This window comes from Rhinopithecus bieti, unplaced genomic scaffold (assembly GCF_001698545.2).
Source record: "Rhinopithecus bieti isolate Rb0 unplaced genomic scaffold, ASM169854v2 scaffold_19652, whole genome shotgun sequence".
In the NCBI taxonomy this organism is placed as follows: Eukaryota; Metazoa; Chordata; class Mammalia; order Primates; family Cercopithecidae; genus Rhinopithecus; species Rhinopithecus bieti.
Window position 1 is genome coordinate 2,428,473 of NW_016809913.1, and position 18,551 is coordinate 2,447,023.

The 18,551-nt window shown below is 37.6% G+C and overlaps 1 protein-coding gene across 1 annotated transcript in view; it reads left to right on the top strand.

Annotated features, from left to right (window-relative positions):
• MYO1D (myosin ID) overlaps positions 1 to 18,551 on the top strand; it is a 389,352-nt gene that overhangs the window by 88,275 nt on the left and 282,526 nt on the right. Inside the window, exons 2-6 of the mRNA XM_017890881.1 lie at positions 7,822 to 8,030; positions 10,008 to 10,101; positions 12,267 to 12,432; positions 15,404 to 15,457; positions 17,020 to 17,115. Coding sequence (XP_017746370.1) covers positions 7,822 to 8,030; positions 10,008 to 10,101; positions 12,267 to 12,432; positions 15,404 to 15,457; positions 17,020 to 17,115 — 619 coding nt within the window. The remainder of the gene's footprint in view (positions 1 to 7,821; positions 8,031 to 10,007; positions 10,102 to 12,266; positions 12,433 to 15,403; positions 15,458 to 17,019; positions 17,116 to 18,551) is intronic.

The window sequence follows — 18,551 nt, forward strand, 5'->3', positions numbered from 1 at the left end:
AACTGGGGAAAGGACACCTTATTCAGTAAATGGTGTTGGGAAAACTGGAAAGTCACATGTGGAAGAATGAAACTGGGTCCTTATACAAAAATCAACTCGGGATGGGTCAAATACTTAAATCTAAGACCTGAAAGCATAAAAATTATAGAAGATAACATAGAAAAACTCTTCTAGACATTGGCTTGGGAAAGAATTCATGACTAAGACTCCACAAGCAAATGCAACAGAAATAAATAGGTGGCACCTACTTAAACTAAAAAGCTTCTGCACCGCAAAAGAAATAATCAGCAGAGTAAAAAATCAAAAAATAGTAGAAACTGGCATGGATGCAGTGAAAAAGGGAATACTTTACACTGCTAGTGAGAATGTAAACTCACCAGTACAACCACTGTGGAAAACAGGATGGAGAACTACCATTTGATTCAGTAATCCCACTACTGGGTATTTACCCAAAGGAAAAGAGGTCATTAAGTGAAACAGACACATGCACACACATGTTTATAGCAGTACCATTTGCAATTGCAAAAATATGAAACCAACCTAAATGCCCATGAACCAACGAGTGGATGAAGAAAATGTGGTACATATACACCATGGAATACTACTCAGCCATAAAAAGGAACAGAATAATGTCTTTTGTAACAACTGGAATGGAGCTGGAGGCCATTATTCTAAGTGAAGTAACTCAGGAATAGAAAGCCAGATATCGTATGTTCTCATTTGTAAGTGGGAGTTAAGCTATGAGGATGCAAAGGCATAAGAATGATATAATGGACTTTGGGAACTTGGGGGGAAAGGGAGTGAGGTAGGCGAGAAATAAAAGACTACATCCCAGGCCAGGCGCCATGGCTCGCTGCTGTAATTCCAGCACTTTGGGAGGCTGAGGTGGGCAGATCACGAGGTCAAGTATCGAGACCATCCTGGCCAACATAGTGAAACCCCGTCTCTACTAAAAATACAAAAATTAACCGAGCCTGGTGGCGCATGCCTGTAGTCCCAGCTACTTGGGAGATTGAGGCAGGAGAATCGCTTGAACCCGGGAGGTGGAGGTTGCAGTGAGCCGAGATCATGCCACTGCACTCCAGCCTGGGCCACAAAGTAAGACTCAGTCCCCAAAATAAAAAAAAGACTACATACCTGGTACAGTGTACACTGCTGCTTGGGTGACAAGTGTACCAAAATCTCAGAAATGACCCCTAAAGAACTTACCCGTGTAACAAAAACCCACCTGTTCCACAAAAACCATTGAGATAAAAAAAAAATTAAGATTTTGCATATGAGATAATACCAAAAAAATTAGTTTGCTGACTTTTCTCCACCTTTTCTTCCTGTCCCCTTCTATTTTCAGTGGTGTCCATTCTCTTTATGTCTTTTAATATGACTTTTATTGCTGTGGATTCTTTTTTGTCTCTTCTGGTTTTTTCTTGAGCTCTTCTAGCTTTTTCTCTCTTGAAAACATGATTTTAAACACAATTTCTCCTTTTACATGATGCCTTCTTTGATATCTTATTTTAGAGCGCTACATTTTCTTTGTATTCTTTGCTTTCATACAGAATGTTCTTTCATAATTTTTCTACTTTGTGATGTCTTTTTTGGGAGGGGGTATGCTTGGTCTGCCTTTTGCCTGTCAGATGTTTTACCCATTACCTACTTTTGTTTTTTCTTTTCTTCTAGCATCTTATCATGTGCCCCATTCTGGTTCACTTCTAATGACCGTCTTTTTTTTTTTTTTTTTTGACGGAGCTTTGCTCTTTTGCCTAGGCCGGAGTGAAGTGGCGTGATCTCAGTTCACTGCAACCTCTGCCCCCTGGGTTCAAGAGATTCTCCTGCCTCAGCCTCCCAAGTAGTTGGGACTACAGGCCTGTGCCACCACGCCCGGCTAATTTTTGTATTTTTAGTAGAGATGGCGTTTTGCCATGTTGGCCAGGCTGGTCTCAAACTCCTGACCTCAGGTGATCCACTCACCTCAGCCTTCCAAAATGCTAGGATTACAGGCGTTGGCAACTGCGCCCAGCCTAATGATTGTCATCTTTGAGTGGGTATGGTTCATTCTGGGTTGAGAAACAAAATACACTGAGTTTGGTGGTCTGCTGCTCATTCCCTGTCTCACCAACTCTCTGCCCTGAAATGGCAAGACGCTTGCCTGACTGGAAAGCAAGTTCTCTCTGTATGCCTGAGACTTCTGGGAGGTGATTTAGCATTACCTCTTTTCATTTATCAAGATCATCTGCTGGAGAGCCACTGCACTTTTTCTCTTTTGCCTCACCACTCTGACAGCCTGTTTTTTTAAAAAAAGGAATTTCTAGTTATTTCTTTATTTAACCTTACCTTACATATACTTAGAAGTGTCAAATGGGACTTATTTTGTTCCAAAGCCACCTGCATACTGAGACCCTGACATTCTTAGCAGAAGACTTTCGGTTTGGCTACTCAGGAACTGCAACCTACTTCTGGAGAACTCTACTCCAATGCCTGAGATTTGGAGAGACATACATTCACTCTTAGCAACCTGCCTCAACTAGGTCTAGTTTTCATAGCTTTTCACAATCTTTCTTCACAGATTGTGGTTCAGAGTTGTAGCTAGTTTTCTTGTTTCATCATAGGTGATGTCTTTTTCTGTTTTTGTTATTCTTGTTGATTTTCAGAGGGTAGAAAGGGGGCCAAGATGTCATTACTTTATCCTCCTTAAATAGAAGACCCTTGAATGGTATTTGAAGTGATACTAGACTCAACCCTAGAGAACTGGAATATTTAGAGATCATGGAAAAAGAGGAGCCAGCAAAGGAGACTGAGAAGGAAAACCAGAGAAGTAGAAGGAAAATGAAGAGAACGTGGCTCAAAGAAGCCAATAGAAGAGTGCATTGAGGAAATGGGAGTCAGTGTTGAATACTGAGAAATTAAGTAAGATGAGCACAGAAAACCAATGAGTGAGAGTTTAGCAATTTGGGCAGTTTGGTCAAGATTTATTGAAGTGCTGGAGTGGAACCAAAATTGCAGTTGTCTGAGGAGATAATGAAAGGCCAAAAAAAAAAAAAAAAAAAAAATGGCATGGGTAGATGGACACCTCCTGAGAAATGGGAATGTTCATGGTAACTTAAGATTCCATTTAAATTCAGAAAAGGAAGGAAGACAGGCCAAATCAGTGTGATGAAGCAATACCTATTCAGAAAGTGTATGTTCCTCCTGAAGTAAATGAATAATATTTATGAATAAGATTTTATTAATACCGTACCTAGTAGACCATTCACAGAGAATTTTCTTCCTGATTATAATTGGTTCCATATATTTCAAGAAGTCAACCAAGGATAACACTGAATTCTGTTAGTGAGTGAATCTAACTTAGAAGCTTCAGGAGTACATTTGAGATATAGTTATCTGAAATAAATTCCTTTTTCTCTTCTGCCTAACTCAAAGTTAAATATGTTTTTGTCCCTTTTGTTCAGTAAGTTTTAAGATTCTGTCCAGTTTCCCCATGAAACAACTCCGATTTCTCTTTCCTCATTTCTTCTACCATTCCCCTCACTGAGCACCTTATTGATGTCTTGAACTAGAAAAGTCTTCACCGATTCCTTGTTTCCAGTCACATCAAATATAAACTCCCTCAAACGTAAACTCCCTAAGCCTGGCTTTCATATCATATCAAATCTGACCCCCATGTACCTTTCCAACTGTTCCCCAGCATTCCTTATCACAGTCTTCTACTCTGACTGAGCCAACCACATTCCTGTTCTCCATACCCCACTCTTCCCCGCAGTGTCTTATTTTTCTGTGGGGTTGTGCATGTAGTCTACCGGTGACTGATCTGAAGGAGCTGATCGCATCTTGATTTCCTACTATAGATGGTTCTGTATATAAGTAACATGTGCAAATTTACAAGGCTACTTTAAAAAAAAAGTTCCAGAATTCTTGTACAGTGAACTATTGTTTGCCAAAGGCATTATTATACCTTTATATTTTCTTCATTACTACTCACTAATTCAAAACTTTTTAGAACCTCTTTGTTTCACTTAGAAGCCAGTGAAAATATATGTCCCTTTTAATAAATATTTTTAAACTTATTAGTTTAAAAAATCAATTGCTATTAAGCTATGTTACTATTTAGGAAGTTCTAAAAAGGAAAACAAAAAATAGTTAACAGAGCAAAGACCATAAAATTGATGTTGGAGGTGGAGTATTAAGAGTGACTTCATAGAGGAACTGGTGCTTAGGCTTTTGAAGGAGAGGGAATCTGGCAAGCACATGGGGACGAAGGAACCAGGAAAAGGTATATGAGGCAGAATGAACTCCATGGGCAAAACCATGAAGGCATGGTGCTCTTGGGAACTGTAAATGCTCATTAATGAGAACAAGAGTAACAGAGACAGAAGTGGTAGGGGAGGTTTTGGTGGGTGGAAGTGTTGTTGGTAGACAGAAGTCAAGAGAAACCTGGAGGCCAGACCCTGTATGCTCTGCTATGGAATTTGGGTGTTATTCTTAGTGTTCCTCATTAAAAGTGGTTTATTGGGATAATCTTTGTCACTACAGTACATGCTTTTATTACCCTACCTATCATACTATATTGTTGTTATTTATGTACACTGCTTTCCTGTTCTCCTTTTTTAATTCCTAGGGTTTGACCCAGCACAAAATAGATACTGAATACATTTGAAGAATAATTATAAAAGTTTGTCATAAAAGGTTTGCACACAGAGGTCATAGGAACACCTTCCTTGGTATCTTGTAAAAGATGATAACATCCTATTTGTCATCTAGGATAATTACTGTAGTTCTTCCTGGAGGCAAACAGAGTAGGGGACTATGTTACCTTAGTGCTTACTTCATACCCTACGGCTTTCCAATGCAAACTGAAATTTGAGTTACTGTTAAGGTGTGTACTGGCACCATCTAGTGGTGATTTTAAGACCCAACCAAATTGAAAGTTTTGTATTTGATAACCAAACTTAGAATTTCAAGTAAAATGAGCGTCTAACGTTTTGTGAATTGCTGAAGCATTGTATTTAATATCATATTCTGTTAATATTTGCCACTATCTTTGAGTTAACAGTTATGCATTCAATTATTTTCTTAAGACATGAGATCTTGCTGTGTTGTCCAGGCCGGACCCAAACTCCTGGGCTCAAGTGATCCTTTTGCCTCAGCATCCCAAATAGCTGGGTCTGCAGGCATGTGCCACTATGCCCAGCCCTTTAATTATTTCATACATGGTGCCTATAGGTTAATAGAAAATATTTTATTTGTAATAAAATATTATTTTAGAGCATAATGGTCTATTAATGGCTTTAAAAAGTATCCAGTGAGAAAAAAGGTACATCATTGGACAAACGTGGAATCTTACAACAATATTCTAATCTCATACATTATTTGTTGTGTCTCTTAGTTGCAGAGTTCCAGGCTCATGAGACATCCTTCTGCTTTTCTTCATTTTTTTTTTTTTTTTTTCTGTTTGGACAGTGCTTCTTCAAAACTAAAGAATCATCCCCTTTTGATTATTTTCCTTGGAGATACTTGAGGATGTACTGCAAATTTGCAGGTTGAGCCAGAAAAACTTGCATAGTGAATCTTAGCTTCTTATTATTTTTGCGAGTCTTTGAACAGTTGTTATATAGACATTTTGCTTGTGACCTGTAGTTGACTGACAGCTGAGTCAGGGAGTTGGATTTTTGTTTTTTAAGACAGAGTCTTACTCTGCTGCCCAGGCTACAGTGCAGTGGTGCGATCTTGCCTCACTACAACCTCCACCTCCCAGGTTCAACCAATCCTCCTGCCTCAGCCTCCCAAGTAGCTGGGATTATAAACATGCACCACCATGTCCAGCTAATTTTGTATTTTTGGTAGAGATGGAGTTTCACCATGTTGCCCAGGCTGATCTCAAACTCCTGGCCTCAAGTAATCCACCTGCCTTGGCCTCCCAGAGTGCTGGGATTACAGGCGAGGGCCACTGCATCTGGCCAGGGAATTGAATTATGATAATTGAATTCACTCATTCCTCATGTGTAAGGATTGTTGTGATTTCAGTAGCAATGTTTATAAAACAAAAACATTATTTAAAAATCTCCATTATGCATAACATAATCAGAAGCATACAATTAATGATCTTTTTTAAAAAGTACTTATTCAATGCCAGTAGGTAGAGGGGTATAGTTGTGACCATTTTACAGATGAAGAGGCTGAAACACATGGAGGTTAAGTAGCTTTCACAAGGTATCACTGCTATTGAGTTTGCAGTGTGAGCATTCAAACCTAGATGTAAAGGACTCAAAATCAGTGCTTTAGGCTACCATGTAAACTTCCTAACAATTGAGAGGATACATAGAAAACCCATAGTAGAAAATGCACCAAAACCTTGAAGTAGTTAATAACTCTTAAAATACTCTAAATACTTGATAAAAATCTTGGCTTCTATTTATTGTTGAAATTATCAACATCTGTTTGTTTCCATTACTAATTATAGTCAACAGCCTTCATTCCAGCTTAAAGGAAATTAAAGATTCTTGCTCTTTGGTCCCAAATGCTTAGTTATTTCTCCTGCTCCACCAGCCATGAAGCAAGCGTGCTTAGAGACATGCTGTCTGTGAACCAGCGTTTTGCCTGCCAGGGCACGCCCTTCGCTCAGTTCTTGGATGTGAGAGAGATGTCTACCAGTATCTCTCAGCTGGTAGAGCGTGTTGGTGGCAACCGCTTGTTATGTGGAAACATTGAAGCTCTGGGTCACATTTGTTTCTATGTGTGGATTACTGTGTAAAAACAGTGGATATGTATGGGTTTTCTAAATTTTATATTTAAAAATTTTGTTAAATAGACACACAAAGTTGCACAATTGCAGTCATACCATACCTACTCAAGCTTTGTATTCCTTTTTTTTTTTTTTTTTGTCCTGTGGCCTCTTCTCACCTGCCCATGTGGACTTCCTCTTTATTTCTCTCCTTCCACATCACCTGTGTGTATAAAATGATGCATAAAATATAACATGTATTCTTCCATATTTTTTCATGCTTATGTACTCATTTATAAAATATATCTATGTACAGATACAAATACATATGTGATTAGATTTTAACCCTATTTTATGGGGAAAGGTAGAATCGTATTATGTATACTTTACAAATACATATGCCTTTCAACCAGCTGTTCCATTCCTGAGAATCTATACCACAGAAGTAAAAGCACCAATCTGTAAGATTATGTATCAAGAGTGTTTTCTGCAGTATTGTTCATAGAAGTAGAAAGGAACAGGAATTGTTGAATATGTAATGATATATCTACACCATGGAACTTTAGGCAGTCATAAAAAAACAAATTTGATTTATAGCAGAAGTATCTCCTCCGCCATTCTCTCTGTTATGGATTTTACTGTTTATATTCATTTACTAACATTTTAGTGAGGTTCAAGAGGGAGGAAAAAAAATAAATGTTTATGACAGTCCTCTTTATAATTGAAAATCTGACTAAGTGGATTTCAGGATCTGCTTTAACTTCTATTTCTTTTCCTCCTAGAGCTCTGAGATTGTCTCCAACTCTTTTTAGCTCTTTCATCTTCTTACGCTTTTGTATTTTGGAAACAGGAAATCCCCAGCCTCCAACAAGTTAAATTCTTCCTTCTTGCCTGGCTTTTAACCCCTACTGGTCTTTTCTACCAATGGCATCTGAAGGGACACAGCCTCAAATGTTCTCTCTACAAGTTAACTCAGAGCCAATGAAATGTCAGTTCAGAAATTATTCCTAGGTTATTTGAACTTGCTTGGAAATAAGAGACTCATAGGACAGATACAGCATTTCTCTGTAACCACAGCTACGTCTTCCTTTTCTTTTGCTTCTGTACAGATTTGAAAAAGGGCGCATCTATACGTTCATTGGAGAAGTCGTCGTTTCTGTGAACCCTTACAAGTTGTTGAACATCTATGGAAGAGACACAATTGAGCAGTATAAAGGCCGTGAGCTGTATGAGAGACCGCCTCACCTTTTTGCTATTGCAGATGCTGCTTACAAGGCTATGAAGAGGCGATCAAAAGACACTTGTATTGTGATATCAGGTAATTGGAGGGGGTCCCCTGTATTTCCAAAGTCAAAATGTGTTTCATTTATCTGATACTCAAGAATCCAAACAATTGATTAAATCTTTTTTTAAAGGTAGAAGCCTGAGCAATTCTATAGGAGAGAGAAAGTGATGGACATTAAATACCGAATTATTTATATCATTTCTGATAATCCTCTAATCTTGGTTCATTTATGAATACATACTACACTTGGATGGCTTCTGGCCAATTTGTCAGATTGAGCTGACTTGGAAAATGTTTCCGTTTCACACACATAAAAGTACTGGATAAAATGTAACAAAATTATTTTAAATAACAAAATGAAACCAAGAAAATGAAATATTGAGGTACGAAAAGGAAGAATGAACTCAAAATCAGACTGGTGCTTGGGAGCTAGTGTTGAGGGACCTACAGAGGCATGCGGGCCAGAAATAAGCTTTCAGAGCTAAGGGGCTGAGCGTTGAAGCCCAGAGAGGAGGGAGATAGGCGCGAGATAGGCTGCAGACCTCACATGTTTACGAACTGGAGCCAAACTACCTACGTTAAGGAGAGCCCTTCAAGGACCCTCGTGTAGTGAAATGGGGACAAGAAAAATATCTGTCCACTGACCCAGGTTGGCCTCTCCCAAATTGTGGAAATTTCTCAGGTGCTAATAATACCTCACATTTGCACTGGTGGTTTTATGCTTTTAGAAACACTTTTATAATCATTATTCCAACTCCCTGATATGTAGAACACTTACTCTTCTACTTGATAGACAAGAATATTAAAGGTCAGAGGAGTTAAGTAACTTAGTATTGGAGTTAGAAAATTATATCCTAGGACTATGTTTTGTTTAAAACACATCACGAAAACAATATTGCTGGGTTTTAAAGGGGAGAATAAAAACAGTTATATGAGTGTGTGGAGTAAAAGCAAAACATTTCTTCACCTTGAGTGCCTTATTCTTCCCAAAATTCCAGCAGTAACAGCTGTTAACAGTTTAGTGTTTATCCTTTTATACATTTTCTCTGTATGTGCAAACACATATAGTCATAATTGCATATGTTATTATATTACAAATGTATAATTGTATATAGAGAATTATATCTGTTATATAACTCATTTTTCCATTTAATAATATATAGTAAATATCTTTTCATTGGTGTTTTCTATAGAGCTAGTGCATTCTTTTTAATAATTGTGTAGTGTTCCCATTTAAATAATTGAATCACAATTTATCCAGTTACCTACTGATGGATATATAATTTCCAGATTTTAACCATGACTTACAGTATAGTCTATAGAAATATTTTAAAACCTTTGAACATTATTATTTGGTTATGTTAGTATTTTTTAGTATTTCCTTAGGAGAAATTTCTACCAGTGGAATTTTTGAGTCAGAAGGCATAAGCATTTAACATTTTTGATAGATACTTTGAAACTGGTTCCTTTTCCCCATCCCCCAGCCATTATCCCAATTGTCATGCTTTTTCTATGATACCTTGTGTCTGGAGCTTGCTGTTTTGTTTTTTCACTAAAATTACTCTAATTTTTTAAATGAATTATTTTGTCCCCTTTAAGATTAAAAGAAATTCTCTTGCAGAAAATAAGGTTATGTGAATTTAGTTGTAACCACTGTTTGACTCACTACCTTATTTCTTTTCTGCTAGACTATGAGTCCCTGCCAAGTACTAAAACTTTAGTCTTAGTTTACCACATTGGTACTGTTTTCCTAAGTAAATTTTTGTTTGTAGTCTACTCATTATTTTAGTTTTATAATAGTTTTATTTTCTTCCTCATATTCACATCTGTTAGAACCACTAACCATGTCAAGGCAGGATGAAATAACTCAAAAAAGCAAAAAAAATGAAACAGTGCAATATGAGGGATTTTAAATGCATCACCAGTATCAGATTTTAAATTAGTCTATTAAAATTAGCTTACTCTTGGTTTAAATTATTATGTTAAGCCCTGAACAATTTTTCCCCCCAGGGGAAAGTGGAGCTGGTAAAACAGAAGCCAGTAAGTACATTATGCAGTATATTGCGGCCATCACCAACCCCAGTCAGAGAGCAGAGGTTGAAAGGTAAGGGCACTCTAATAATGGGGAGGAATTCTTCGTAGCACTCCGTTTTCTCTATAGACTTGGCTAGGCCTAAACTCTACGGGTTGAGCATTTTTGGGGTCTAAACCTATGGGTTGAGCATTTGTTGATGATTAAGCTACTTTGATTCTCTTAAGTGCATATTGTCTCTGTACTTTTATTTATTTCACTGTATCTATTTCTAGATTTGTTTTTAATAGAAAAATACTACTATGGTAAGCTTTACCTAATTATGAGACCAAAAGAATCATTACTCTGAAGCAGTTGAAAGTGTTCCCATCCTGGTTTGTTACTGTTGACTTAAATGTGGTCAGCAGAGCTGTTATAATTTACACTGGTAGGTTCTATTGTTCAAGCTCTCACAGGTTCCTTGCTCTTTTCACCATACCAGGGTTTTTAAAAAACTGTGTTCTGAGGGAAGTGAGACTCTGGAAGTCAGACCCATGCCTTTCCATCATCATCATTACAACATTCAGAACCCACTGACAGTGGAATTTCTGAACAAGATTCATTTTCTAAAAGGATTTCATGCCGTACTGTGCTGTTGTTCACGGGAAGATGAGTAATAAAGCTGGTCTCTACTGTCTGGGGCCCAGCATTTAGGGGAGCAGCTGGCACATAGTATTTGCTTAACAAATACATAAGGGATGAATGGATGATAGCTATAGAGCAACAAGACTCAACTTTCTCATGTGGCACAGCCTTTTTGAGGAGAGAAACTGTTTTCCTAATTGGTTACTTCAAAGCTCAGTACTAATTTAGTAAAGAGTCCCACCTCATCTACACGTCACAATCTTCAGTTTTATGAATAGGAAGAAAGGATACTGGGTTGGCGTAAAAGAAGAGCGCTTACACTACCCCGCGTGCCCTTTCTTCTTTTCATCATGTTGGGCTGCATTGCTGGGTCAGGAGAGGCATTTTTCTTAATTGTAACACATCCCTGCTTGTTACTCTGACTTTGCAATCTAGTTTGACAAGGACAGGGATATGTGTAAGTTTTCTTAATTTCCTTAGGAGCTCAGGAGAGCAACTAGATGAGAAATCAATTAATTTTACACCTACTATAGTAGAGTAAGGCATATATAAACTTACTAGTCTTTCACAAACATATCTTATCACAAGTAGTTTCCCTATGCACACATGTTTTTAAAATATGCTTTCGTTTATGAGGCAATAAGGTTGAACTCTCCAGTATTAGTGGGAGTAACAGTAGATCTGCCACATCAAGTTATTTCAGAGGCCAAAGTTATTTCTGCAGGTATGCCTGTGTAAGAGGAATTTTATCAGTGGAATGAAAACAAGGATATAGCATGAAGTTTAAAATGTATCCATTGGGAGGGGCTGCTGTATAGAAAGTTAGCATTCGTCGAATAAAGAATGCATTAAATGACTGGTACAAAGGAGAAGTACCATACAGCTTCAAACAAAATAATGAGCAATTTCTGAACTAGTGAAGATTAAATTTGTGATGTATAACTAAGTACAATAAAATATCACAATTCCAGGTTTTATAAGCAAGTGCCTTAAAAATTGTATCATTTTCTGTATCACCTATTCTTTCCCTTTTCAGAACACGTCTTTTAAAATTTTTTCTTTCTGTAGATAAAATATGTACATTTATAAAAGGAAAAACAAAAATTGTAGAATTAAGTCGAAGGTGTAAAAGTTCCCTGAAATCCTACCTTGCCCACTCCATCAGTCTCCTGTCCAGATAACCATAGTAAGGTGTGCCAATCCCTCCAATTTTTAAGCATTTGCTGACACATGTGCATGTGTGCGCACGCACACACACACATACACATATACATGTGTACACACACATAGACACACAAGGATCCTGCAATGCATGTTGTTTGACAACTTGATTTTATATTCATTAATATATGCTGGACATTTCCATGTGAGTACATATTGATGTACCTCATTCTTTTTAGCACCTGTGTAGTATTTCATTATATTGGGAAACAAAAATTTATTTTTATCCCTATTGGTGGACATTTAAGTTGTTTGGGTTTTTTTTGATATTGCAAACAATGCTGGAGTCAGCATCTTTGTATAAATATTTGTATGTGTTTCAGCAAAATCCAGTTTTAAAAAATTCTAGTCTCTATAAGTTTTATAATGACTTTCATGTATCTGTGTTAAAGAGTGAAGAATATGTTGCTTAAGTCCAACTGTGTTTTGGAAGCTTTTGGAAATGCCAAAACCAACCGTAATGACAACTCCAGCAGGTTTGGAAAATACATGGATATCAACTTTGACTTCAAGGGTGACCCTATTGGTGGGCATATCAATAACTACTTACTGGAAAAGGTAAAATGTGCTTAATTTCTGAGGGTAATGTTTTAAGTGCTGAATGTTTAAACAAATTATAGAATTTCTTTTATTGACTCAAAATAGCTTTAAATCCTGTTCTCCCTTCTGGATTAGCTTTTTATGATAAGATATTCTTCTTTTGTCTTCTCTTCTTAGCACTTACAATGTCAAGTTAGAAAAAGTTGTGGACTTTGTAGATAGATTTAGCTATGCGTGTGAATGGGTCGGGGCACAGGTGTGAGTGTGTGCCAACTTCTGGGTAAGGTTTAGCCAAAAATCTATCTTAAGACTAATCAGTTCTAGTCTTTTTGTACATCACCATCTTCTATACATTTTAATTTTAATTAATTTGATATTTCATTTTCTTCTAGTTTCTATTTGTTCATTGCTTTATAGTAACATATATGTAATTTGTGGTCTTACATCCTAATTATGAAGCAAACTGTATTTGGTCAGTAAAAACTTAAAATAGGCCCAATTTCTAGAGGATTCCAATTAGAATTCTCTTCTTGGGACCACCAGAGAGGTTGTGTCTGGTTTTGTTTTGTGTTTTTTGAGACAGGGTCTCACTCTGTCATCCAGGCTGGAGTGCACTAGTGTGAACATGGCTCACTGCAGCCTCAACCTCCCGGGCTCAAACGTTCCTCCTACCTCAGCCTCCTGAGTAGCTGGGACCGCAGGCAAGGGCTAGCATACCCAGCTAATTTTTTTTTTATTTTGTAGAGATGGGGTCTCCCTGTGTTGCCCAGGCTGGTCTCAAACTCTTAGGCTCAAGCAGCTCTCCTGCCTCAGTCCCCCAAAGTGCTGGGATTACAGGCATGAGCTGCTGCACCCAGCTGGTTGTGTCTTAACTAATCTTGATTATCAGTGGACATGACTGCAAGAGAATACATAGAGTTCATTTTTACAGTTAAGCTTGTGCTTTATGAAATTAAGTCTCCACCTTGAATTTACACAGATCTAAGCTGACTATCCCAATTAGGCCATAGCATCCTTTATGACCATATGATGCAGTATAATCTTTATTTTTGTTTGTTATAGTGAAGTCGGACTGTTAAGGAAATAAATGCATTATCAGAGTCAGTTGAAAAAGGACAGGAAATGCCAGGCATTATTATCAGTCTTTTTTCCAAAATGTTTCATGGATTCACTTTATGTATAATACGTATTCAATCAAAAGGGTCCGTTTGAATGAACTCATATTTTGAACCCTCTCCTAACAGTGCTATTTTTGGAACCATCTAAGGCAGAGGTCCCTATGGATTGATCTTGCTCAACTGACTTTTATTACAGGATATAAGGCATTGCTTTTTGAAATGCCAGCAGACCCTGGGGAAAGGAATGTTGAGAATATTCCTCCCTAAGCATTCCTTCCTATTCTCCCCACTTCTAATCCTTACCCCACCCCCAACCACCAAATTCCATCTTTAGGCTCCAGGTTAAAAAAATCAAAATAGTTTCATTCTTCAGTAAGTTTTAGGGACCTCTGTTTTAAGCAATAAAAAGAATTATCAAAGAATTGCAGGGGAAACCCCATAGAGAAGACTCATTCTTAGATGAGTATATAATCCATGGGGTCTTTAGGATATTTAACTGATTTGGGAGAGGACGGATAAAGAAAAAGGAGCATTAACCTTGACTATGCCTTCAGCTCCAGCCACCTCTTTAAGAGGAAATTGTTGGGCAGGTGGGAAGGCTAGTCATGGAACGAAACTGTAAGCTGGACCGGGTGTGAGGAGGGGAGAGGTGATAAAAGGATTATAGGATAGCGGAACAGAGGCTGAGGAAGAATTGGGACCTGGCTCAGCCTGGTGAGGAGCAGCCTGGGGAGGACGGGAAAGGTCATATGGGTCCATAGAAAAGGATTCAAAGGACTCAGAGCTTGGGGTGGAGACTGAAGGAACAGACAGGAGAGAAAGAAGAAAGATTTGGGACGAGTTGCATTGGGAGCAGAGACTAGGGAGGGACTGATGTGTAAAAGAATGCCTGGATGTCAGACATCTTAGACTATTTGCCCATTTTATGACAAGAATTATCTAGATCTTGTAGGATGGAGGAATTGAAAGTGCCATTTTCTGGCTATTTGGAACCACTGTAGAGTTTGTATTGGGGTCAAGTGGTGTTGCAGAAGAAAATAAGGCATTTAGATTTAGGTCAGGTGTGAGTTGAAGAGGTTTTAAGTTCTTGAGAACACAGGCTAAGGGAGAAGGAGGAATGGAGTGTGGAAGGTTGTCCATAGTGAAGGAGGCAAACCCAGAGCAAAGATGGTAGAGACATGGGCAGTGGCGGGGGCGGGGGTGGCACTTGACACCCAGGGGAGGTGGAGCTTGCCACCAAGGTGAAGGATCAAGACAGGCATCCCCGTGGTGATCAGACACCAATGGAGTGTGGGTGAATAATCAGGGAGGCATCCCCACGGTGATTAAACACCAAGGGAAGACTGTCTTCCCGAGTCCGTGACCGGCACTGGAGTTTTGGGTTCACGGATAAAACGTGTCTCCTCTGTCTCTACCAGAAAAGGAAAGCAACTGAAATTAAAGGAAGGGAGAGATTGAAGGATAGCGCCAAGACTGAAAGGAGAAAGAGGTTGAGGGATAGTGAGAGAGGTTGGAGAAGAGAGTAAAAAGAGGCCGCTTACCCGATTTAAAATTGGTGAGATGTTCCTTGGGCTGGTTGGTCTAAGGACCCGAGGTTGTAGGTGGATCTTTCTCACGGAGCAAAGAGCAGGAGGACAGGGGATTGATCTCCCAACGGAGGTCCCTGATCCGAGTCAGGGCACCAAATGTCATCAATTAAGGCAGGAAACGACCATTTTTACTTCTTTTGTGATTCTTCAGTTGCTTCAGGCCATCTGAATGTATACATGTAGGCTTGAGCTCAGAAGCCTGACAGTTCCCTAAGAAAGTGGCTCCTGTTTTATTTTAGGGGCACATTTTCAGGTTAACCATTTTAATTTGTTTTTTCTTAGTCTCGAGTGATTGTGCAACAGCCAGGAGAAAGAAGCTTTCATTCTTTCTATCAGGTTAGTAATCCGTTATACAGATAATTGATCATTTGCCCAGTTGTGCAGGAAATGAGTATTTGTGTCTTGGGCTTTCCCCTGTCCTATGCATCCCTCATCTCCATTGGCCCCACAACATGTCATGCATGCACGCATGCACACACGCATGCACCACACACCCTGCCCTATGTGCTTAAGAGCTTGGATGAGCATGACTGTTTCACCCAGCTGGCAGGAGCTTAGCCAACCAGATGACTGCCTTGGGTGAGCATCCCCCATATTTTCTAGCAGTTGTAGATAACACTTTAATGACTGTGGAAGCTTTTGAAATGGTTCTAAATGTTAAATTAATTTTTGTTTTAGTTTGAATTGAAGCTGTTGTTTCCATAATTCGGAGTTCCAGAGATCAGAATACAAATTCAGTTTGTTTCACTCATACAGACTAAAAGCAATATGATTACTTTTAAAAAAATCCAGATTTATAACTTTTAGGGAGAATTGCCTTTTAATCCATCAAGTTTAGAAAAAAATTTGAGTATTTCAAAAGTGCCTTTAGATTCTAAAGCAGAAGTTTTAAATAGCCCTCCTGTTGGCAAGTCTTTACACTTAGAGAACAAGTGTGATATATTATTGTAATTTTAAAGCCCAAAGTAATATAAATCAAGGCTAACAGAAAGTAACTGAATGGTGATAACACAATTGAATGCAATTCAGTCGAGTTCAGTTTCTTCTAGGTAACTGCTTTGATGGACACTACTCATTTGTATATATAAGTTCTGGTATATTCATTTTAAAATCAATTTTAAAATCTGATAATTAGACTTTTAAGTAAATGAAAGCATACAGTTTAATTTAGAGAATATAAACATAGTACCTTCCAAAACATGCTCTGTATAAAAGCACTATCAATATTGTGTTTATGGTTCTGTTGGCAATTTGCCATGTTTTAAATAAGCTATTTTCTACCAAATTTAAAAGAGTTCTGTTTATTTCAATAACCTGTAACTTCTTCCCAGTGTTCTCCCCACTTGGGTGAAAGTATTAAAATTTATCTTTATCCAACACTACGATCATGGTTCCCCAGCTGCCCTTCTTTCCTGAGAGGTACTGATTGATGAGGAAAAGCTGTTTGTTTCCAGTGTGATTCAGCATATGACTGTCTGCTGATGCTTCTTACTTCTGTAGCAATATTGACTTTCTCTAAATTCTGAGACAGAACTATATCCTGTCTGTAATGAGGCTGCTAAGCAAGCAACCACCACAGAGCATAGGATCCTGTTTTACAAATGACAGCATTCAAAGCAAGAACCTTTGATGCCAGTTATATTGTAAATGAAATGAGACATTTTCAGATTAATTTTCTTTATGACTGCATAACATTCTCTGTAACTGATGACATTGAAGCCCATTTACCTTGAAGGTTTAAAAAACTAAACAAACCAACAAACAAAACTTCTTCAAAGCTAGAAAAGGAAGACATAAGTGAATTAATCCCAGAAAATGAATAAAAGCTAGATTACCACTAAGTTCACGTTTGGTTCAATGTATGTCTGGCCAATTTATTTCTAACTAAATATTTTCAGCTACTCCAAGGAGGTTCAGAGCAGATACTGCGCTCTCTACATCTCCAGAAATCCCTTTCATCCTACAACTATATTCATGTAGGAGCTCAATTAAAGGTGAGAATTTCCTCTTTGAGATTGCTCAGATATAAATCAATCAAAGAATTGGAAGAGACATTCAATAATTATCTGGTCAAGCCTGCAGCCTTTAGGCCAATAAGCATCTCTTTTATTCTGTTCTATTTTTTAAATTCTCAAGGACAGAGATTCAGCACATTTTGAATCAACAACTTTACTTAAAATCAATTGCGATATTTTATCACCATCTGACAGGAAAGAAGTTTTTTCCTATGTTCAATGTTGTATTTTAATTTCTAATCCTATCGCTATTCCTTTTATTTTGACACTATAAAATATTGATAGGACTAGGAAGCCTGCCTCCTAAGAAGATTCCATATGATTTGGCCAAAGGCAAGTTAGTAAGACAAAATTAAAATGCACTTTGATTCTCCATTCACTGTTTGTTCGAATATTGATTTTGATGCACCCTAGAAATAGTTTTGTGGCCTTTGAGGCATTTCTATTCAGCTTTCAAGTTTTCCATTTTTTCTCTTTTCTTGCATGCAAGCACTTGCGTACACTTATATGCAGGCATATTTTGCTCTTTTATTTGTAGTTCATTTTCTGCTAGTAATTTTACAACTAATTCTAATAATAGTTTGTTGATAATAGTTACACTATTATCCTGTTTCATAGGAGGGAAGGTATATAAATGCATATAATAAGATATGGCAGGATATAGATCACAGTATTATTTATTCTGGATGGGTGAGATTTTGGATGTTTGTGTTCTGTTTTCCTTATTTAAAAAAATTCTATGTTAAAAAATTTATTGCTTTCATAGTTCGGGGAGAAATAAAAGAAACTATAAAGGAAAAAGATCTAAGACATGGGAGGTATTTCTTTAAAAATTTTATTAAAATAGCTAATTATACCTGCATTATTGGTTTAGTTGTATTTTCATTGCTGTGCATAGAAATTAATGATATTTTGATTTCTGCAATTAATTTTCCATTATTTGACATTTAGGTTACAACAACTTTACTTTTACAGTCATCTGAGAGCAGGCATGTTTGGCTGAAAATGAATTAAAAACAAAAAACAGTAGAGGGCAACACTCCAGCTCTCTGAGAACTAGCCAGAGGCACTTAAAGATGTGTAAAGAATTGTAAAGTCAACTCCTGGAAAGCCAGTGACTGGGAATGTTTGTTTTCGATCAGATTGTCTTATTGACTAAGTTACTTTTGACCAAGTCATGTAGAGTCCCCACAGAAAGCAAATATTAAATTAATAGCCTTTTTTCTAGATTAAATTTAGCTTAGATTCCCTTTTTATCAAAAATTTCCATGTCTGCTTTCCCCATCTTTTTTTTTTGCTTCCTAAGAAAAACAAAGAAGTAATAAATGATCATAGTCAAAACCTAAAATATGAACCAAAAGGAAACAAAAATACACGAAATCTTACCATACAGAGGTGATTATTGATAATGGCTT